This window comes from Toxorhynchites rutilus, chromosome 3 (genome assembly GCF_029784135.1).
Source record: "Toxorhynchites rutilus septentrionalis strain SRP chromosome 3, ASM2978413v1, whole genome shotgun sequence".
Lineage (NCBI taxonomy): Eukaryota > Metazoa > Arthropoda > Insecta > Diptera > Culicidae > Toxorhynchites > Toxorhynchites rutilus.
This window is the reverse complement of record NC_073746.1, coordinates 168900510-168924136: the sequence shown is the minus strand read 5'-3', so window position 1 is coordinate 168924136 and position 23627 is coordinate 168900510. Positions and strand designations below refer to the sequence as shown.

General features: G+C 43.2%; 2 protein-coding genes across 2 annotated transcripts in view; one reads left to right on the top strand and one right to left on the bottom strand.

Annotated features, from left to right (window-relative positions):
• Positions 1–265: 265 nt before the first annotated feature.
• LOC129779333 (DNA-binding protein RFXANK) lies at positions 266–1266 on the bottom strand. Its single transcript, XM_055786753.1, has 3 exons — positions 1128–1266; positions 772–1059; positions 266–714 (listed from the first exon to the last, which is right to left on the bottom strand). Exons 1-3 carry the CDS (start codon positions 1157–1159, stop codon positions 390–392), a joined length of 645 nt encoding a protein of 214 aa, XP_055642728.1. The 5' UTR covers positions 1160–1266; the 3' UTR covers positions 266–389.
• A 9423-nt stretch (positions 1267–10689) lies between these two features.
• LOC129779325 (transmembrane protein 214-A) overlaps positions 10690–23627 on the top strand; it is a 50423-nt gene continuing 37485 nt past the window's right edge. Inside the window, exons 1-2 of the mRNA XM_055786741.1 lie at positions 10690–11089; positions 11518–12349. Of these exons, the coding sequence (XP_055642716.1) occupies positions 10975–11089; positions 11518–12349 (947 nt within the window). The 5' untranslated portion in view covers positions 10690–10974. The remainder of the gene's footprint in view (positions 11090–11517; positions 12350–23627) is intronic.

The following is a 23627-nucleotide window of genomic DNA, read 5'->3' as shown; positions in this document are numbered from 1 at the left end:
GAATGAGGAGGTCATCGCCGCCATGGAGGCCTACTTTGCAGACCTCGAGAAAACGTATTTTTCAGATGGATTAAAGAAGTAGGAACATCGCTGGGTCAAGTTTATCGAGCTAACAGGAGACTATGTTAAGAAATAAATCGCCACTTTTAACTTTGCTGGTTATTTCAGATGATTTCAGAACATGGTCTCCAGCTTCTCACTTATCGGCACTGTGGGTGAAACCAGACAGCAGAAATATCTTGAACTTTCAGTAGCACTTAACAAATTAAAACAAAACAAAGATATATTCATCATTACTACAATTACAACATAGTTTAGATTAAATTTGATTATTTATATAACAGAAAAAACATGTGTTAAAATACTATGTTACTATGTTAAAATATATGTTACGACATCAACAAAGCAGAAATGTAATTTTCCAGCACAGCCTGAGCTAGATTGGCATTATTCTTAACAGCTAAACTGTAAGCCGTCTCATCGTCCTCATTGGTATCGGTGAAATTGGCACCTCTGTTGAGCAACTCATTACACGTGTGAGGATGGTTTCCAGCTGCAGCGTACATCAACGCTGTATTCCCCATGATATCCATATGATTCACCAGAGCACCTTTCTGAAGCAACAGGCGAACAATCTCGTGATGCCCTCCCGCTGCTGCGAGAAGCAATGGAGTAATCATATCGATTGCCTGTCGGTTTATCTTTGCTCCACAGCTGGAATAGGCAAATATTTTAGCACGATGTATTTAGAACATGAATATATTTTTTAACTTGATCAAAATTTGCACTGACGCTAGCTGTCCGTAAAAGCAGGCCCAATGCAACGGGACAAATCCATTGGAGTCAAGCGCATCAACCGATTTTTCCGCGCGCACCTGCGCTTCTGTGATTTCGCCTTGGGCCGTTTTCTCGTGAAAATTTAGACATATTTCACTAGGAATACTCGCTTCCGTGTTACCACGCTGCAAGTTCGTAAGTACGGTATTGGTCGGTTTGTAGGGCAGAAATGCACTTTTTCTTTTTCCACTTGCCAGCAGTAGCGGATTGAAATCGGATTTTCTGTAAATTGTAAAAAACAAGCTATAATAATAATAATAACCACAATATATTATATTATGATGTCTCACCTGTCGTCTTCAGAATTGGGAGAAGAACTCATGTCCTATGAAACTCTGATCGAACTAGCCGATATTATCAACAAGTTTCAATTTTGTCCAGCAGTCTCGAAAAGCTCGCTGTCTTCAATATAAACAATAACAATCTTCCACGACTCTTGATAACCTTCCCTGGTAGGGGTGCTCAAAATTCAAATAAAAACATAACATCAACAAAACAATCCAGCGAAATACACAATACAATAAGTTATCTCTAATTCGACATCTAGTTAATTGGACAGACCTGTACTTATGACAGACATACAACTGTACTAGCGTTGTACTCCGAAAATTGTATGTCTGTCACCACGTACAGTCCTAGAACCATACAAGCAACTCGGTACAATCGTTGTATCTGTACCGACCTGTTTTACCGTTGTACATGGCTTCTTGAATGGCACTAACGTTCCAAGAGGAACTTCGCCGTCTCCACGTAGTATTGCCTGCGTCATTTTTATTAGTATTTAGTTGAGATTTCTATGCCAAATAATACGCCTTGAATGCATTCTGAGTGCAAGCTCTAGAATATGCGTGACCACACTGCAAAGTCGGAGGAACTTTCTTTAACGAGAAATTCCCCCTACCAGAACGGGAATCGAACCCGAACCCCCGGCATGTTAGATTGGACGCTACCACTCGGCCACGGGAGCAACTGTACATCGCTACAACTTGTCAATTTCAACTGTGTGCAGCGCCATAGACGAGTAGTGGTGGGTAGCATGAACAAACCGAATCAAAACATTTGGTAAACATTCTTTTCATCGACTTTCTCTTGAATGAATAACTCTGATTAGAAACTTTTGTGTTGTGTTTGATAGTTCAGACGCTGCATGAATAGCGTTTTTATTGAAATATGTGGTGAAAATTGGTCAAATTTCTGATTGTCAGTTTGACATGCGGTACAAGGTAAGTCAAGGTATGGATGTCATGCTGCGATGATACCAGTACTAAAGCGCCCCATACACGCACAATACTATTGTACCAAATTATTGACACTATTATTGAAGGTTGTCCACAGACGTACGTCTACGTCCTTGTCCCTGTCGTAGAAGGCGACTAATCGGGTGACAACGCGAGTAAGGGCGCGGTAAAGCCTATGGAGAATGCACGGGGGAAATACCGTGTACAGGAGCAACGAGAGGAGTGCCGAGCACATCAGAATCGACGCCAGTAAGATCCTGATTACGACATACTGGTATGACATGGAAAACGGACAAGACACGAAAACGGATAACATGCGATGCTAAAAGCCGACAGTCGTGCTATTCTGCTCCCTGAGTAAGGAAGGGTGACACCTACCTGAAATGGCGTGTGGGTTAATAGTACGATTACCCCCGTCCCGGTAACAACTTGGCAAGTCTTCGGGTACGTTCGATGCTCGTCTAGGCCTTGGCACTAGGTACTAGGCATCAGATGTCACATTCCTGACTTGCGCTGATCCGGCTCTGAACACGGTCCCCATGAAGGACCGTGTCAACCCCTGCATGGCCTCACTGCTTGCATAGATAACCATGGGATCACAAAAAGGCGACTATGTACAACGAGCGGAGATAGCGGCCCGAAGTTGGGACCCAACCAAAATGGAGACAACCTACAAAACCAACGAAGAACGAAGAGAGAGTATAATGGATACAGGTGACCAAGCCAACGCGTTCATTCGTAGTAAAAAGCTTCTGCGATCGCCAATACTCAAACAAGTCGAAACACCAGGCCCTAGCGGCAGTAATGGAGGAATACCTGAGACCCAGCAAAGTCGGGGGATCAATCCCCTGTTCCTGCCAAAGTCCAGCGGTAGTTTAACCCAGGAAGGAGGGCTGACTGGAGATAGTATCCTGAGCACGATCATGTTGAGGGTCAAAGAACTTGACACCTTCGTGCAGGACAAACCCAACGTGCATAAGGAGATCAAGACCAGGATGTCGGGTATAAGATCTCTCTTGGGACGAGCTTTAAAGGAGCACGATGGACTCGTCGAAAGGACGAAAACCGCCGAGAAGGCACTCGCAGAAGCGTTGCAAAGAGCTGCAGCTGGACAGGTGACGCCAAAGATTCGTCGAAACCGTTCGGAAAAAAGAAAAAAGGATTCACCAGCAGAAGAAGAAATGCTCAAAAAACGCAAGGACGATCACGACAACGATGATCAAGACGATAGTGCCGCCCAGGGCGACAGCGAAGAGCTGGGTGACAGCGATGACCAGATCAGCACCGATAAAAGTGGAAAAAAATAAGAAAGAGAATGAAAAGTGGCAGGGGCCAAAAGACAAGAAGCCTAATCCTCGGCGGGCGAGAGACAAAGGCGATGCACTCCTCGTCGAAGCGAAGGGCAACGTATCATACGCTGATCTCTTTAAAAAAATGCGAGAGGACCCTGGCCTCAAGAAACTGGAGGAGAGCGTGGTGAAGTCCAGGCGCACCCAGAACGGCGAAATGCTGTTCGAGCTGAAGAGAGACCCAGAAATCAGGAGCTCAGCATTCAAGGATCTTGTAGAAAGGGTTCTCGGCGATGGAGCGAACGTAAGGGCCTTATCCTCCGTGGCATCGATAGAATGCAGGAACCTCAGTCTGTTCACCACCGAGATAGACCTACGTCAGAAGTTGGAGGAGGAAAACATCCTGGGCAAAGTTCCGATGAAAATCCGACTACGAAAGGCGTATCGCGGGACGCAGACCGCAATGATTCGTCTCTCAACGGACGCAGCGAACAAGTGGCTGAAGTTAGAGAGTATAAAAGTCTGCTGGGCTGTGGGTCGTTTTAGAATCATTCCGCCTGTTCCCAAGCAACTGGAGCGATGTTTCAAGTGTTTAAACTTCGGCCACCTGGCGAAAGGCTGCTTGGGGCCAGATAGATCCAAACTGTGCAGGAAATGCGGAATAGAGGGACACTTTGCCAGCGACTGCAAGGGAAAACCAAGGTGTATGCTCTGCGAAAAAGAGGACAGTAATGATCATATGACGGGAGGCTTTAATTGCCCTGTGTACAAACAGGCGAGGGCAAGCAAACAGTGATGGAGATAACCCAAATTAATCTCAACCATTGTGACATCGCACAGCAACTGTTGTGGCAGTCAACAACAGAAACAAAATGTGATGTCGCAATTATCGCGGAGCCGTATCGCGTTCCCCCCGGTAACGGCAATTGGGTGACGGATAAAGTGCGAATGACCGCCATCCAGGTCATGGGCCGATATCCCATTCAGGAGGTAGTCTCGAGATCTCGCGAAGGTTTCGTAATCACAAAGATCAACGGAATTTATATCTGCAGTTGCTACGCACCTCCCAGATGGACGATGGACCAGTTCCACTATATGCTGGATGTCCTCACCGAGGAGCTCGCCGAACGAAAACCAGTCGTTATAGGAGGGGATTTCAATGCTTGGGCAGTAGAGTGGGGAAGCAGATGCACCAACGCGGTAGGGACTAGTTTACTAGAAGCTCTAGCCAAGTTGGATTTTACCCTGTGCAACGAGGGCACCACTAGTACCTTCCGCCGAGAGGGTCGAGAGTCCATCATCGACTTGACTTTCTGCAGTCCGTCGTTAATGACAAAAATGAGGTGGAGGGTATGTGAAGGATACACCCACAGTGATCATCAAGCCATCCGTTATACCATTGGCCAACGAAACTCCGTGGCAGTACAGATAAATAGGACATACCCGCGCAGGTGGAAGACAAAAACCTTTGACAAGGACCTTTTCATCGAAGCATTACGCGTGGAAAGCGACGTCTTGAACATGAACGCGGATGAACTGACGGAAACGCTAGCAACAGCATGTGATATAACAATGCCAAGAAAAAGGGAACCCAGGTATAAGCGACCTCCAGCCTATTGGTGGAGCGAGGCACTTGGCGTGCTTCGGGCCAACTGCCTTAGCGCCAGAAGACGTTTCCAACGGCCAAGCATAGACACCAGAGAAGAGCGGAGAGTGGAATTCAGAGAGGCTAGATCCACTCTTAAACGGGCGATTAAGCGGAGCAAATCTAATTGCTTCAGGGAGTTATGTCGGGACGTGGACGTCAATCCATGGGGCAATGCTTACCGAATGGTGATGGCGAAGCTCAGGGGCCCAACGACACCTTCCGAAATGTGTCCCGAAAAATTAAAAATTATCGTGGAAGGGTTATTTCCGCAGCACGACCCAACGACCTGGCCACCCACGCCATATGGAGAGGATGAGGATACGAACGCAGAGATGTGACGAACGATGAGCTAGTTGCAGCTATCAAACGCCTAAAAACGAAGAAAGCGCCTGGCCCAGATGGAATCCCCAACGTAGCCTTGAAAGCGGCAGTCCTAGCATTCCCTGATATGTTCAGGACAGCCATGCAGAAGTGTCTAGACGAATGCTACTTTCCGGATCGATGGAAGGTACAACAGCTAGTACTACTGCCCAAGCCAGGAAAGACGCCGGGTGGTCCAGCATCGTATAGACCCATATGCCTGTTGGACACTCTTGGGAAACTTTTGGAGAGAATCATCCTTAATAGGCTGACGGAATGCACGGAGGGAGTTCGTGGACTGTCCGATAATCAATTCGGATTTCGGAAAGGGAGATCCACGGTAGATGCCATTCGCATAGTGGTCGAAAGAGCCAACAGAGCATCCAAACAAAAGCTCAGAGGAAATCGATACTGCGCAGTGATAACGATCGACGTTAAGAACGCGTTCAATAGTGCCAGCTGGGAGGCCATCGCGACTGCGCTCCACACGATGAAAGTCCCAGACTACCTGTGTAGAATACTGAGAAGCTACTTCGAGAACCGTGTGCTGGTGTACGAGACAAACACGGGCCAGGCGCAGATTAAAACTACGGCGGGAGTTCCGCAGGGCTCTATCCTGGGCCCATCGCTCTGGAACAGTATGTACGATGGTGTACTAAAACTGAATCTACCCAGAGGTGTGGAGATCATTGGCTTCGCGGATGACATCGCTATTCTCGCGACAGGGGAATCTTTGGAACGGGTCGAAATGCTCGCGACCGAGTCGATAGACATGATCGTAAGGTGGATGCAAAGTGTGAAACTGCAGATAGCCCACCACAAGACGGAAATGCTGATTGTCAGCAACCGCAGGGCGGTGCAACGTGCAGAAATCACAATTGGAGAGCACTCGATAACCTCGAAGCGAGACCTAAAATACCTGGGGGTGCAGATCGACGATCGACTGAACTTCAACAGTCACGTCGACTACGCTTGTAAAAAAGCAACAAAGGCAATCAATGCACTGACACGAATCATGCCTAACAACTTTGGCCCAAGCAGCAGCAAGAGGCACCTCTTGGCTAGTGTCTCCTCATCGACACTACGTTACGGTGGTCCAGCCTGGATCGCGGCGTTAGAAACTCAGCGGAACACGAAGAGGCTGAATAGTACGTACCGGCTCATGGCGATGCGAGTCGCGAGTGCGTACAGAACCGTGTCAACAGAAGCGGTCTACGTCATAGCCAGGTTGGTCCCCATAGACATCATCTTGGCGGAGGACAGCGAGTGCTATAGGAGGAGGGGAACCAGAGGAATCCGGAAGCTAATAAGGGCGGATTCGATGGCTAGGTGGCAGCAAGAGTGGAGTGCGGCGCAAAACGGCAGGTGGACGCACAGGCTCATACCGACACTAATGGACTGGGTGAACAGGAAACACGGAGAAGTAAATTTCCATCTAACGCAGTTTTTGTCTGGTCATGGCTGCTTCAGGCAGTATCTGCACCGGTTCGGACACGCAAGATCGCCTCTTTGTCCGGAGTGTAGAAATGTGGAGGAAACACCGGAACACATCGTATTCGAATGTCCCAGATTCACCATAGTGCGCGAGGGGCTGCCTACCCTTCATGCAGGGAACATCGTGGAGGAAATGTGTCGTGACGAGGGCACCTGGAACGCAGTAAACAGTGCAATCGTACATATCATGACCGAGCTACAGCGGAAGTGGAGGACCGACCAGCATGCGGATAACGCCTGACCATAAGAGATGAACAATCAAGACGGCTGTAGTACCGGATATTAACCCCCCCCCCCCGAGAGCCGCCGTGACGGAGTGCGCATCATGTTGGAGGGCACTACCTAATCGGCGCTCCGCTGGGAAGAGAAATCCTGCGAGGGTGATTGTGACGGGGCGCGCGTCAAATTGGAGGGCGCTTCCTAATCGGTGCACGTCTCGACAGGTAATCGGATACTGCCGCGAATGTCTGAAAAATACCTGCCTGACAACGCCTGATTGTGGCCTGGATGGAAGAACACCGCGAACGCTCGAAGGAGCGAGCATCAAGGATGAAACCATGATCAAAATGGTGCATACCCCACGAGAGTAGCTGTGACGGAGTGCGCGTCATGTTGGAGGGCACTACCTAATCGGCGCTCCGCTGGGAGAGAAATCCTGCGAGGGTGACTGTGACGGGGCGCGCGTCAAGTTGGAGGGCGCTTCCTAATCGGTGCACGTCTCGACAGGTGAGAAATCCCGCGAGGGTGAATGTGACGGGTTGCGCGTCAAGTTGGAGGGCAATTCCTAATCGGTACACGTCTCGACGGGTAAATGGATGCCTGCGAAGAGGACATAAGCGCAGTGGAATGAAAAGCGAATAGAGAGAAACAATGTTGAGAAAAAGGGAAGGACAACGTTAGTCAGCGTTGTCAGCCTCCTCCTGAAGTAGTCGCCTAGATGTGGTCCCAGGGGGAATAAGGCAACGAGTAGAGGGCTTGGTTTTTGTGGGTGCGATCCCCACTCGACGTCTGGGTTAACCCTTCCCAGATAAGGCTGGTAGAGCGTTCCTCACCTCTACAAAAAAAAAAAAAAAAAAAAAACAGACGTACAATATTATGGCGCCACAGTCATATATGTGCAATGGAATTGAATCGTTTGGAGATGATATCGAAGTTTGTGCTAAATATTGCTCAAGGCTGGCTACTGACGTTCAATATTCCATCGCAAGTACTTATTAGAACCTGACACTTGATATCCCATAATATCCCATTGAGAATAAAATACTTTTCGGCGTTTTTGATGGCCATCGCGACACACACGTCCTAGAAAACGGCCTGTAATTTTTTTTAGGAGAACACTCATTTAACACTCGAGAAGATGTACATATAAACATAAACTTTGACATTAACTGACACTAAATATCTAAACTTTTTGATATCGTACAATATATTGGACAAAATTTCAATATCAGAAACACACGCTCAATATTATTTCACAATCTCCTGTGTTGTGCAATAGTATTGTAAATGTATGGGTCGCTTAAGCTAGTACAATTATATGTCTGTCCATGGTAGACTCATTTAGATAAATCAAAACATTTTAAAATTAACATAAGTGACATCCATGTTTCTTCCTTTGCGATTTGTACAAAAATTAATTAGAAGCTTTTAATCCCCGAATCTTTTCATTATGTTGTTGCTATGGGCCGATTTGCGTACTCCGATCCAATATCACCTCGGCCTAATTTCTTCATCTCGGGGCACAAAATTGCTATGGGACAACAGGTATTTTGAAGACTTCCCACACACAATTCAAACATAAAGAAAAGACTCAAACTCATCAAACATATGTATCATATGTATTGCGGAGCCTGTAGTAAGGAGTGTATCGAAAAGTAGTCTTATACTTTCAAACATCAAAATCCAACTGAAAACGTTCAGAAAGTGTTTACAAAAGTAATAATTTTGATAATTCATATAATTTTATTAAAGAATATAAATGATATTTCATATTTTAATATTTTATTCAAGAAGTTTTATGTGTTTTGTTTTTGTAGTGATGGTCATACTTGAATTTGTATTCCTTTCATCATCCCTGATGTATTGGATAAGGTTCAATTGGATATATTTTGGGTCAATGAGTGAAGTGGATCGAATGTCAATTAAGCCAGTCATTGTAAACAAGATTATCTCGAATCTCAAATGAGGAGGTTAAACTTCCGATGTGTAGCAAAATAAGAATTAATAAAGTTATTTGAATAGTGAAATCCATTAAAATAATCGTTATTTGAAACGAAAAAAGAAAAAAAATCCAGTATTACCTAAACCTGAATATCCATTATTTTCATTTTCGCTTTCCAAAATCAGAACACGAAGTTCAATGCCGTTAAAGCGAATAGGAGATGTAGTACTTCCGAAAAAAATGTCCAGGAATGCCAAATGAGTGGATATTTCTGCTATAGTGCAAATTTTCTTTGATTCCATTGAAGAGTTTTAAATAGTCGGGCATACCTTCAATTTGATGCCGTTTACAAAATTAAGTGATTTAGCTTTTTTTCTTTTCGTTCAAGATAAGGAAAATGTAAAATAAAGTAGATTTTTATGAAAAGCATTTTTTATATGGTTTCGAAAAACGCTCTTCATATAATTTCCTCCGGCAGTTGAAGAAATAGCATCTCTGTCAGCGATTATACAGTTTATGATGACAGATGAAAACATAACGATTTCATTACGTTTGAATTGCCTCAATGTGCAGAGCTGAGTTGGAGATCCGATTGACATCGCCAACATAGATCGGGTTGCGGTTGCCTAATGTGTAGAAGGCCTAATTGTTTCAAAGTCTTTATCACGATAAATACAATACGGTACCGCGGCTTATGAGGAAGGCCTTTCAGCCATCTTGGATTTCTTCCGCAGTGTGTGTAATCAATCGGCAATATTTTGCAATATTATTTTTGCGTTTTGTGTGTGGAATTGTTTTGATTATTCCTATTCTGAATTTCTGCAGGGTGAGAGTGTTGATGGATTAGGGCAAAATTGTGATGTTAAAGTGATTGGAACTGTGGCAATAAGAGCATTGAAAAGTTGAAAGATAAGTCATTTACTGTTAGGCAAGGCGCAAATTGAGAAGCGTATAGCGCTCGTAAACGAACACGAGACTACAAACACGACTCATACGTGCCACAAACGTAGCGTGGTGGAGCGCATATTCAGTCGCAGTTTGGTGTAAATAAAGTGCCACTCGCATACAACGTCTGATTCACACAGATTTGCGCGATATATTTATTTACTAACACAATCACCCGACCAGTACGACCAGCACGAGAAACTGTGGTTCAGCCACAGCGTCACGCGAGTCGTGTCTCACGAGCGCTCCACACTCTCGCGTCATCTGGCCAATTTGCGCCGTTCTATCTGTTTTCATTAGTCACAAAAACAGGCGCTATATCGCGGCAGTTTACTCGCGCTATGCGCGTCTCAATTTGCGCCTGGCCTTAAAGCTAGGTTTGTAATATATCTTATTTTATGTTTCAGTTCAAAAGAACAAATCGACTCTCGGTGTCGGTTGGTGATGGAAAATGAACCAATGGCTTGCGAGGAAATTGGGATGTTCATCAGATGTTCATTTTCCCGTGTTTTGCAGTAAAATCCCTTTCCACAGTCCTCTGTATATCTATACCGTTTCCCCTCGCGCACTTATTGACGACACGGTCACACCTTTAGTATATATATACACATCTTGATCTTTATTCGACCTACATCAACCGTCTCAGCATCAGCCCACTGGGCTATACGAATTGTAGGAGCTGTCAAAACATCGAAAAACACGAAAACGCTGCGAGACTGAGAAAAAAAAGAAAAACTGTCCAGTTGTCTGTATTTTGCGTCATCTCACAATTAGGAATATTTGTGCAGTTTTAAATCGTGAATTTATGTTGAATTTATGAAAGAGCACATCTGTTTGTTTCAGTCGTTCACAATTCACCCTCAGTATACTTCATTAAGATTATTCGTTACGTTGTGTTGTATTGCTATAATTAAATTTATTTTCGTTGCTCTGAATTAGCTTACAAACTTGATAACAGTATCGTAGTAGTAGTGTGTAAACACCGGGTAAAGTTTGTGAAAAATGTCCAACGAATGGGAAGTTGTCAGTAAACAGAAGAAACCACGGAAAGCGGGTGGAGATAAAAATAAAAACTCCACCTCCGCCAAATTAGGATCAGCGGCGCGAGAAGATGCTGGTAAGCATCTAAGTGCTCGCTATTAGAGCTATTAACCCTTTCCATCGAACTATTATTACGATATACGATAGCTTAACTTTTCATGTCATAATTACTACTATTTGTGCTAGCATCACAAAAGAAAGAATTTGGGATTTATTACGACATTCAAATAATATATCTGATTTGCTACAAATAGCGGATTAAAATAACATATAATAAGGAAATTGATCGTAAAGTGCAACTTTATGTTTTAACGTTTACCATCGCTTAAAATACAGCTAAGTAGCGTTACAGATTTGCTTCTTGCGAGAAGCGCATGTACATGAATAGGATCCCAATGCTCCCGCGTGCAGTTCTGCATCAGTTGTAATCTAACTTTCTTTTAACACGCACGTTCGAACCGTCCTATTGATATTTTTGCTGTTTGTTTTGTTCGCTAATTTTAGACACTATGGATCAGATTCGGTCGTTGTACACTAACGTGAAGGACCATATATTGCTAGACCATAATGGAGACAATAAGGAGAACAACAAGAACAACCCGAAACTGGCCAATGGAAAACAGCAATCGCATCAACAGGAGAGAAAGCGATCACCTGTACGGGGACAACATCTCCAAAATAAGGCTAAACAGAATCGAGAGGCGGAAAAGAAACAGCAAGCTAAGCCAAAATTCAAAGATCTAGAGACGGGCTTAAAATCGCTCGTTGTCAGCGACCTGCGGTTTAATCTGTGGACCGTGAATGAAAATTTCAGAGACAATCATTTGATGAAGCTTAAAGCGATAGCGGCATTTTTCAACGAGAGCCTTCGCATCGAAGAAGCGGTCGATCCACTGTTTGTAGATAAATCATTATCCTACCCATACGACACAATTTCGCAAGAACTGAAAGACCTAATTGATGAATCAATTGCAAAGGCGGGAGAACAAAACGTTCAATATTTTTACGATTTAACGTTGTCTAACTTAGCCAGTGATATGAACAAAAACTTGCCTCACTTGGGACACAAAATTATGTTGCAAGCAATGGCTCTGAGCAATCCCCAAATATGCGTTAACAACCTCGCCCGTAACGCAATTCTTCGAAACTCCTTCCAGAATCGCAGCAATATAGGACTCAGCCTGCTATGGGCTCTTGGACAAGGTGGCTTCGGTGATCTCAACGTTGGGCTCAAAGTTTGGCAAGATATCATGGTGCCCGTCATAGAACTGAAAACCTACAGTAAATATGTCTGCGAGTATATCCACAGAATACTCTCCAAACATAAAACGACCAAGTAAGTATATCATTCCCAATACTTCTAATTACTTCTAGATCGGTAACAAAAAACATGTCATCATCGGAAACACTATAGAATATATTAGGAACCAAACGCCGATCTCCGCTAGTAGTGCGTTAGTGATGAAACCAAGTGCACCGTCGTGAGAAGGCATCGTTAGTTCTATTTCTTGTTTGCATTTTCACCGGCTTCACTCGTCTACTAGAAGCAACGACAATGTCGCAATCATGCGAATCAAGTTGACAAGCGAAGACAAACGCGCGACAGTTTCTTTTTTTTTTGTTTCCTACCATTTCTCTACAATTTCATTGCGTGCTAACGAGCATTCTGTTTCGTTGGCTTTGAAACGTTACCGTCATGTGGGGCTAATCTGTTATGACTAGGCTGACCAAACGTACCGTTTTTTCGGCCTATTTTGATTGTCCCGTCTTTTCATCAATCTGTACCGTATTTTCAGTATAAAGTATAGAATAAAAAAATATGTATTCCAGTGTCATTTTTTTTTCAAACAAATTTATTCGAATCAACATCTGATTGGATTTAAGATTTGAAATTTTGCTCAATGTTTTCGTGTTCATGTAGAAAATTTGAAAAGTTTTTGTGATTTCATCGGTGAATATTATACAAAATTGCCTGAGCATAGTAACACACGATTCCTTTATCTTTGACCTTCTATCGAGAGACTTAGTATTTTTGATGTATTGCATTTAATTTTTTCATTTTATTCTCTCACAAGATAAATGTATTGTACTACGCGATATATTTGGAAACCCGTAGCTTCCGTAGCTATGGTGATTTTTTAACAAGAAACCGGATAGTTACCTTTCGAACATTTCTTGGCCTTGTTGAGAGAGACAATGTTGCTGAAGTTACTGTTAATTTTAATTAATTTATTAGAATTGAGGGGCTCAAAACAAAAGAGGTGTGAGTGACATCGTAGATTTCTCTACATCGACTCTCTCTTTTTGTCATGACTCGGCTGCAAACACATTCCAGTCAGAACCTTATCTATCGGATTCTATAGCAAACTCAAATTGGAACGTTTTTGCAGTTGAGTTATTAACTAAACAAAAAGTTAATGAAAAAAAATCGATCAAATCACTTAAACCCCTTTTATTTTGAGCCCCTCAATTCTAAACATAGAGAGGATGAAGTATTTCCGAGCAAAAAGGTGCAAACTATTTTTAAAATACTACAGTCAACTTTCCCTTACTCGATGTTCTGTAACCCGATAAATTTCATGGCACCTTTGATTTTACAAGCATTATTCTTTCCATAACTCGAATCCTCCCCAAACTCGATGGGTTTTGATTCATTTCTCCATGGATTTTCACATCTTTAACTCGATTGAAGTTCGCGTACATGTTTCTGTACGTTATTAATTGTCATTTCAATTGCTCTTGAAAGTGAAGACGAAGTGTTCGTGTCATCAAGGAATTTCTTTTCAAGTGTGGAAAACCACGAAAATCCTTTCAAACGAACGATTAAAACGCTAACCTTTGCACAACGTTTGAGCATCATCGAGCAGATCGAAAAGTATGGACGGAAGGGGTCTGAAGCTGCAAAAGATTTCAGTATTGCACAAAGTACGGTATCAACACTATTCAAGCTAAACAAATAATGGAATCGGAAGGGAAAGTTGAATCTAGACAAAAAGTATATAAGGTTGGTCGGAATCGAAAAGTTAGAGTGGTCAATGGATTTTTTTGTCTTAACAAGCCAGAACAATTTACCTCTATCAGATTCTATTCTTCGGGAGAAAGTTAGCGAATTTGTCCAGAAACTGGGAATTCTCAACTTTAAAGCAAGACCAACATAGACGGAAGCGATAAACTACCGTTGCTGGTCAATGGAAAGAGTAAAAACCCAAGATGTTTCAAAAAGAAGAAGTCATTACCAGTGAAATATGAGAGCAACACCAAGACCTGGTTGGAATTAAGCTTCTTGAGAAATAGATCATGCAACTTGACGAAAAATTTTCCAAAGAAAATAAAAATGTATTAATTCTGGAATTATGTGTAATGGTAATGTATCATACTTATATCTATTTCTGCTCAAAGGTGGTAATGTTCATTGATAACTGTACAGCGCACCCAAAATCACTTCGACCAAAGCTTAAATCGATAAGTTTACAATTTTACCACAAATCTTTACTTCCGTAGCTCAGCTGGACTGGACTTCAACATAATCAAAAACCTGAATCAGTACTATCGCCATTTTCGAATAATTAGTACGATTAGTTAAACGAAGACTGCAAGAAATGAAGGATATTTGTCCTTTTTAACCTTCATGTTATTCAGCATTATTACTGTATTTAAATGCACTCTAGGACCCTTCAGCTATACCAGTATTGGATGCAATTGAAATACTTTCACCCTCTAAAATTCATAAGTTTTAATCTGAGACTATTTAAAATTGCTTCAGGACAGTCGACTTTTCCTTCAATGATTATGGTGATATTCCGCTGGCATAATTAATGCGTTGTGAGCATGCTGATGTGGACCGTACAGTACCGTTCGATAGCTTAACTTCCTTTGATGATTAGTGCGAAAAGTATCAGAACGTGATATGCTGTGATCTGATACCAGATACTGATATACTGGAAAGTGTTGGAAAAACCGAGAAAAACGCTGAAGATAGTAGTCCTATCGAGTTAGATATATTAGAATATTCAGGAAGGTTCAGATGATTGTGTTGAAATTACACCTTCGAACGTTAAATCAAACCTGAAGAATATGTCCGGAATATTGAAATCAACTGAAAATGTTCCTGTGAAACTATTTGAACAATTCTTTGTGATTGAACAGTTTCTGCGTGATCGTTACAATTTATTTTGAATAACATACTTGATACATATTTTCTTTGTTAACCTAGTTTCTTATGTAGGTCAGACTCGATTATATACTGACTCCATTATATATGATTCGATTATATACAATTTTGGACCCGATTATATACAGTTCGAAAAAAAAAGTTTTTTTTTATAATTCAAATATGACTTATTTCAAGAAAAAAATGTAACCTTTCAACGTTGAAGTGTGTTGGCGATAGACAACAACGGCTTCCAATTTCGTGAAATCTTTATTCAGTTTTAGATGTAGATTTACAAAATCCTACCAATAAAGAAAATCTTCAGATTAGAACGTACATTCATGGGAGTTCTACTTACTGTAGTAGCTTATCGCTATCGCACAACAATTCAATGATTTAGACTTCAAGGATTCTAGTCCAACGTGTTGGAGAAATATTTCCAAATGTAGGTTACAATTCCTATAGTATCCCACCAGTCGTAAATACTATTCTGGAGAGGTTTTAGATACGATTGATTAAACGTTGCGGAAACTAGATGTAACTCTTACCAGGAATATAAACTTATAGAAGTTAACAATAATTAAATTCAATTTAAATTATAATTTATAAATTTTCTTTTCGCACTCGCAATCTGTCACACACGGGATCTATCAGTCAATTTCGTTGTTTTCTTTTTGTTCGATGGTTTCCGCTCATCTCTCAGTCAGTGGGTACGGCTGACGTTTTTTTTGGTCGACTCACTCAGGGTTGTGCTAGGCTCGCTGGTCGACGTTGCGCTACCAACACTCCCCCCTTCAATGCAGCGAAGATCCTTCTGAGTTGTATTTCCAATTACGCCAACGTCGAGCACTGCGAGCATGACGGCGGGTCGCTCGTATATTCCACTAACGGTTTGTACTGTAGCCCACCTGACTTGTCCGTCTGGCGCTATCTTGGTGGCAATCACACGTCCTTTGGGCCAAGAATTACGTGGAAATCTGTTGTCGACGATAACCACGTTGATTTCAATCGGCTTCACTCCGGTGAACCATTTCGCCCTGCGCGTCAATGTCGGTAAGTAGTCACGCAGCCACTGTACCCAGAACTGGTTCGCTAAATTTTGAGACAGTTTCCAATTCTGTCTCAATCGAGCAGGGTTGTCATCCAAACAGGTCCAAGGAAGCATTCCATTCGACGAACCGATGATAAAGTGATTAGGAGTCAGCACGGGAGACTGATCATCGTCTAAAGGTATTTCAGTCAATGGCCTCGAATTCACGATGAGTTCTATTTCTATCAGCATACTACGTAGCGTTTCATCCGATGGTAGACGGCTTAGAAGTAATTTTTCCAGGTTCTGTTTGACCGTACGGATCATCCTTTCCCATGCTCCACCCATATGAGGGGACATGGGAGGGATGAAGTTCCACGTGGTTTGCGGTGATGTGAATTCTGCAGATATCTTAACGTGATCTAATTGTTCCAGTGCGGCCTTCAGTTCTTTGTTGGCCCCCACAAAATTTGTGCCTCTGTCGCTGTATATGGCAAGTGGTACCCCCCGTCTACTCATTACGTTGCGTAGAGCTATAATGCATGAGTCAGCAGTAAGTGAATGAGCGACTTCTAAATGGATGGCACGTACAGTGAGGCACGTCGCCAAGACACCCCAGCGTTTCTCCACTCGGCGGCCTACGGATACAGTCATTGGGCCGAAGTAATCCACCCCCATATGACTGAAAGGACGACTGTAGACGGAAAGACGTGATAATGGTAAGTCACTCATCAGCGGCGGTTTTGGGCGAGCTCGTTCGTTCTTGCAAAATTGGCAGTTTTTACGGACTGATTTGTAGACAGCTTTTAGACGGCAAATGTAATAACGTTGTTTCAATTCATTTATGATGATTTCGTGGTTCTGATGCAGGAACTTCTGATGGATATGCAATACGATTAGCCTAGTTATGCTGTGTTCTCGTGGAAGAATAACGGGATTAGCAACGCTGCTGTCGATAAACTGGCAAACGTTAGTTCGCCCGCGGATCCTTAGGACTCCCATTTCATCCATGAATGGGCAAAGACGGAACAAGGGGCTGCTTTTGGGAACTAGTTTTTCTGACGGCTTCTGATGGTTGATAGATAAAACTGAAATTTCCTCTTCATATGCACTTCTTTGAGCTATCTGGTATAGATAAGACTCAGCCGTTGATAGTTCGTCGCTAGTAAGTGGTCCTTTAGCTTGAGGAGTCTTCCTGATGGTTCGCTGCATGTTCTTGATGGCTCTAAATACGAAAGCTGTGACCTTCAGAATTACTGACCATTTGCTAAAGCGACTCACATCGATGATCGGCTCGAATGATTTGAAATGAAGGTGCATGTGCGGACGAAGCTCGGTGTCGGTGAAACTAACGGACTGAGAAGCTGCTGGCCATTCTCCTTCAGCTTTCCAGAGATATTCTGGACCACGGAACCATCGGCTAGAGCTGCTCAAAATTGGTGAACTTTTCCATTTGGTTCCTTCGTCCGCTACGTTCATTTTTGTAGGGACCCATCGCCAATCTCGGATGCCTGTCGTCTCTAAAATCTCACTAACACGTACAGCCACATATTGGCTGTAGCGCCTGTGATCGGAGTGTAACCAACACATGACGTCTCTGGAATCTGTCCAGAAATAGCGTTTTTGGACCGCAATAGAGAGCGATCCAAGAATGGAGTCTGCCAGCCTAGCTCCGATGATTGCAGCTTGCAGTTCAGAGCGAGGTATGGATAGAAATTTTAGTGGTGCGACTCTGCTTTTCGCTCCTGCCAATGCAATTTCAACCGTGTCATTTTCTTGAAAACGAAGATAAACGACGGCCGCGAAACCACTTTCGCTCGCATCCACAAAGGTGTGCATTTGCACGACGGTCCCTTCTCCTGAAGACGTAACCGCCCGATAGCACCGAGGGATCTTGATATCTGCTACACGCGGAAGAACTCGAAGCCAAACGAGCCATTTCTCAAAGTGGCAGTCGTGAATCGGCTCATCCCAACCGATAGATGCTCTCCAAATTTCTTGTAAAAGACTTCGCAAAAACATGAGGAAATTACTGATCAAACCCAGCGGTTCGAATACCATCATTAAGGTCCTCAGGACTTCACGTTTGGTTGGTCGTTTACGTCCAGACACCAAGTCAACGTCGAGGCGGGGAGATAGCTTGTATGTGAAGCAGTCCTCTTTTGTGTTCCACCACATTCCGAGAACTTTTTCAGCGGCATTTGCTTCGCCAACGCTCAGGTTCACTTCGTTGATTCTCTCTCCGTTCAGTGCATCGACTATTGCCGGTGAATTTGACACCCAATTCCGCATTTGGAACCCTCCGGATTCGTGAATATTTTTGATGTCCTTCACCAGCTGGATTGCTTTCTCCTCCGTTTCAGCACTGATCAGCATATCGTCGACATAGTGCTGATGAACGATGGCGTGCACAGCTTCCGGAAATTCCTGCTCGAATTGTTTTGCGTGGGTGTTCTTAACATACTGAGCTATGCTTGGAGAGCAGCACGTTCCAAATGGCAAGGTCTGCATAACGTACGTACTAGGAGTTGTGTCTCCAGCGTTCGCCTTCCAAAAGAAGCGTAGGAAGTGCTGATCCTCAGATCTCATCAGGATTTGAAGAAACATTTCCCGGAGGTCACCGGAAACTGCCACCCGGAATTCGCGAAACCGTACCAGGATTGACAAGAGAGAGGTTACTTGATCAGGTCCTTTAAGGAGGACTGAATTTAGAGAGACCCCATAACAGGCCGCCGCCGCGTCCCAGACAAGTCTTACCTTTCCAGGTTTGTTAGGATTCATAACCGGAAATACTGGAAGGTACCAGACTGGGTTACGAGCAGTCTCTGTTTCCTCCACGGTAAGCTTCCTCATGTAGCCCTTGGCTAAGCAATCATTTATTTTTGCATTTAATACCAGAGCTAGGTTTTCGTCTTTCTGCATTCGTCGATCAAGACATTCCCATCGTCGTAGGGCCATTGGTCTGCTGTCTGGAAGTCTTACATTATCGTACCGCATAAGCAGACCGGATTCGTATCTCCCATTCACACGCCTGGTTAATTTCTGCAACAACTCTATCGCTCTTTGCTCATCGTTGGATAGCAACAGTTTATCTGGCTTACTGATTCCCATACTTTCCAGTGAGAAATATTGTTTCATGGCTTCGTGCAGCTGATCATCCGATTTAGTTTCACACTGACAGAGTTGAACACTGTGATGATTAACGTGACTACCACCGTTCGATGTCTTGGTACAGCATCCGTAAATTATCCATCCAAGGCGAGTTTTGACTCCTATGGGCTCGTTCGGATTACCCTCGCGACATTTCATCACGTTTCCCAAGCTTGCATGATCCAGTCCGATGAGAAGTTGTTGGCTAACCTCTTGATACGATTCTACCGGTAAGGCCTTGAGATGACGGTATTTATTCTGGATTTCAGTAATTAATAGTGTCTGCGGTCGGAGTTGCAGACTGCCAACTGTGTGTACTTCGTGAAGTGTATACTTCTTGGAGGGACTTGTGACACTTGAGATCTGAACATTTACCTTTTGAGACAAATCTTCTGTTCTGTTCGTTCCACCGGTCCATCGCAGACAAAGGGATTTCGTCGGACCATGTACTCCTAACTCGTCAGCTAAACTCTGCTCCATCAGTGTAAGTTCCGAACCATCATCAACGAAGGCGTAAGTTCGCACAATTTTAGATGGACCATAAAGAAGAACTGGTACGATTCTGAACAGGATCTCAGGCTGCCCTTGATGCACGTTACAGCTGCTATTCATGGCTTGACTCCCTTGTCCCTGTAGAGCACTTGTCGATGGAGTGGGAGATAAATTCGGTGATTGCTTGTTTTTATCGTGTAGAAGAGGATGGTGTAAGTAGGAACATCCATCGATACCGCACACTTTCCTCTGTTTGCATGGACCATTATGCCTACGAAGACACTTACGACATATTTTAAACTCCCGCACTGCGGACCATCTTGAATCGTAGCTAAGTTCTTTAAACCGTTTGCACTGCGCTAATGTTGAACAGCTGCCTTTGCAACAAATGCATTCTCTGCTGTACTCCTTTGAAGAAGGATCGTTAATAACGGATGTGACCAACGTTTTTCTTGATGACTGATGGTCCTCTTCTGAGTGGATATTCAAAAAACCATCTTTTTTCGCGTATCGGGAACGGAAGTCACTGTTCATCGAAGTTGAAACGGCACTGGCGTCCTCAGCAACAGAGCGCAGCCACAAGCTGAAATCCAATAGGTTTGGAGTTGGATTGTTCCGGGAATTTCTTGCCCAATCTAGTTTTAACGTCGGCGGGAGCCTCTCCACTAACTCGTACCTCAAAGAAGCGTTGTACATAAAATCCCGGATGTCACAAGCTTCCACCGTTGCGACAAGATTGTCTACGTTGAGTGCGAAATGAATCACAGTGTCCAGTCTATCAATGCTGGGAGCCGGTAAGAATCGGACCTTTCTGACGATTGCTTGTATGATTGTTTCAGGCCTGCCATACAGCATCTTTAGCGTAGCCATCACTCCGTTCACGTTCGATGGATGGAGTAGACGGCACTTGACCGCTTCGAGTGCCTTTCCTCTGAGGCATTTCCGCAGCCTGAGCATATTCTCCTCATTTGAGAATCCGCATAGCTGGGCGGAAGAGTTGAAGATCGAAAAAAAGAGCGGCCAATCCTCCGGGTTTCCGCTAAATTCCGGTAAATCCTTTGAAACGGCCTGCCTAGCAGCCAGTTGGCTACGGTTCAACGTATAAATATTGTCTTCACCTTCGGCTCTAGTAGGCATAATCCCTTGCCTTGGTTGCAGAAGTGGAGTCGATCCGTGTTCAGGGATGAAGTCAATAGTGTTTCTCGTCTCCCTACGGCTTAAAACACGATCCGGTTGCACTTGTGTTTGGCCAAGCGCAGGTAGATTTCTTCCAGTCTGCGGTTTCGGCCTGCCAAGTTTGGTTGCATGACGTAAGCCTGTATTTGTCGTATGTTGCGTTGTGGTTGGTCTATTTTCGGTTTCAGGTAATGGCTCATCCTCGAGATTGTCAACAACAAGGCCAGAATCTTCACCGCATTTCTCCGTATCTTCTATCCACTGTTGTACTTTCGACGCATTATCTATCATTGAATCCTGAACGCTGACTTCAGATGAAGTTTCAACATTCAGTTCCCCCAGCAAATTATATTTCTGGTCCAGATAATCCTGCTGCATTTTCTTTTCCTCCTCAAGCTTCTGTAGCTGTAGCTCGATCTTCCAGTTCTCACTACGCCTGCTCGCTTTACCAGCCGATTTAGCCAACGATGCGACGATAGGGGGTGGATTTTGTTGCGGTTGATATTTGCTGGTTCCCTCGGGCTTTTGCATTTTGTCCACTGGAACTGCCTCACTGGCACACCCAGGACATACCCAGCTTAAATCTTCAACTGACGAATTCACTTGAACACACGAGAAGTGATACCACGTATCACACTCATCACACTGTACCATGGTGTCATTATCGGGCTCTTCGCATGATCCGCAGCTACTGATCTGCTTATCGCGAGCGCAACGCGGGGGATTTCGTCTTAGAGGATCGTTGTTCGAACTTTTGGCCGGGACCTGTCTATGCTTGTTTTTGTTTTTATTTGCACTAACATGTGTTTTGGATGACTTGGGAATGGCTCCTTTCTCGGTACTCACGGCTCCAGTTACCTGTCGATCAACTTCGACCATCGACTGACACCCACCTTGGGTTAGGACTACCTTATTCGGTACTGTCGATCCCATCTGAACACCTGTTGCAGACTGAGTGACATGCTCCAACTGTCTCGTCGTCTCCGGATGAACTGCTACCTCCGGAAGGTTCGTGTTGACCGAAACTGTATCACCAACATTGTCGGGTATATCCTTTGCAATGGGTTTTTGCTTTCCGGAACCTTCGTCCGATTTTCGGCTCGCCATTTCTCTGTCAATTTACAGATTTTGTAATTTGTTGGCGATAGACAACAACGGCTTCCAATTTCGTGAAATCTTTATTCAGTTTTAGATGTAGATTTACAAAATCCTACCAATAAAGAAAATCTTCAGATTAGAACGTACATTCATGGGAGTTCTACTTACTGTAGTAGCTTATCGCTATCGCACAACAATTCAATGATTTAGACTTCAAGGATTCTAGTCCAACGTGTTGGAGAAATATTTCCAAATGTAGGTTACAATTCCTATAGTATCCCACCAGTCGTAAATACTATTCTGGAGAGGTTTTAGATACGATTGATTAAACGTTGCGGAAACTAGATGTAACTCTTACCAGGAATATAAACTTATAGAAGTTAATAATAATTAAATTCAATTTAAATTATAATTTATAAATTTTCTTTTCGCACTCGCAATCTGTCACACACGGGATCTATCAGTCAATTTAGTTGTTTTCTTTTTGTTCGATGGTTTCCGCTCATCTCTCAGTCAGTGGGTACGGCTGACGTTTTTTTTGGTCGACTCACTCAGGGTTGTGCTAGGCTCGCTGGTCGACGTTGCGCTACCAACAAAGTGAAATTTAAGTGGTTTTTATGACTACAGTGGCTTAAAAATCGCGATTTTTAAAAGTTTTTGGTTGAATTTTCACCAGGGATTGTTTATATCGATATTACAGCGAAATTAAGAGAGATAGAAGTTGGGCGTCAAAAACACAAATTGTAGAGTGGTTAGAGAGCTTTAACTAGATTGATAGAAACAATCAAGTTTAGCATGAATTTTTGGGATAGAATTTATAATTACGCATTGAAAAAAAAAAATACTAACTTTTAAACATGCCACTTTCAAAATATTATTTAAATCCACTAATTTAGACGCTCCACTACTATATCCTGTACTAAACTTTCTCTTCTTTCAAATCAGAGCAACAGAATCGGCTTACGTAGCGTACTTTTCAACGTAGAGCCAGTTTTAGGCAAAACGAAAAAAAAGTTCTATAACTCTGTCATCGTTGAAATTCGAACATACGCGTAGAAGGATTTTTTTTCGTGAAATATAACCATCTATCACCTCCGGAGAGATTATGGAAAAAAAATCATGTGAAAAAGGTGTTTTCTGACTTTAAGGGGATGAATCAAAAATTCAAATTCATACCATAATTGAGACACTTACCCTAATATATGATAACTTATGACATAAAAAAATATGAAAAAATATTCTGTATCTCGATACCTCCTAACTCGATGGTCCCCTTGGATATCGAGTTAGAGAAAGTTGACTTTAGTTGATTCAATTGAATATAGGAGACTAAATTTCTTAAAACTGAAGATTTTTTACGATACGAGCTAACTGATTTTACTTCGTGTCTGCCTGGTAATACCGCACCAGCCGAAAGGATTTTATCTATGATAAACAACATGTAGACAAGAAAAAGTAACGATTCAATATTAAAACCTTTAAAGCTATGATAAATGTCAAACAGAACATGACTCTGGA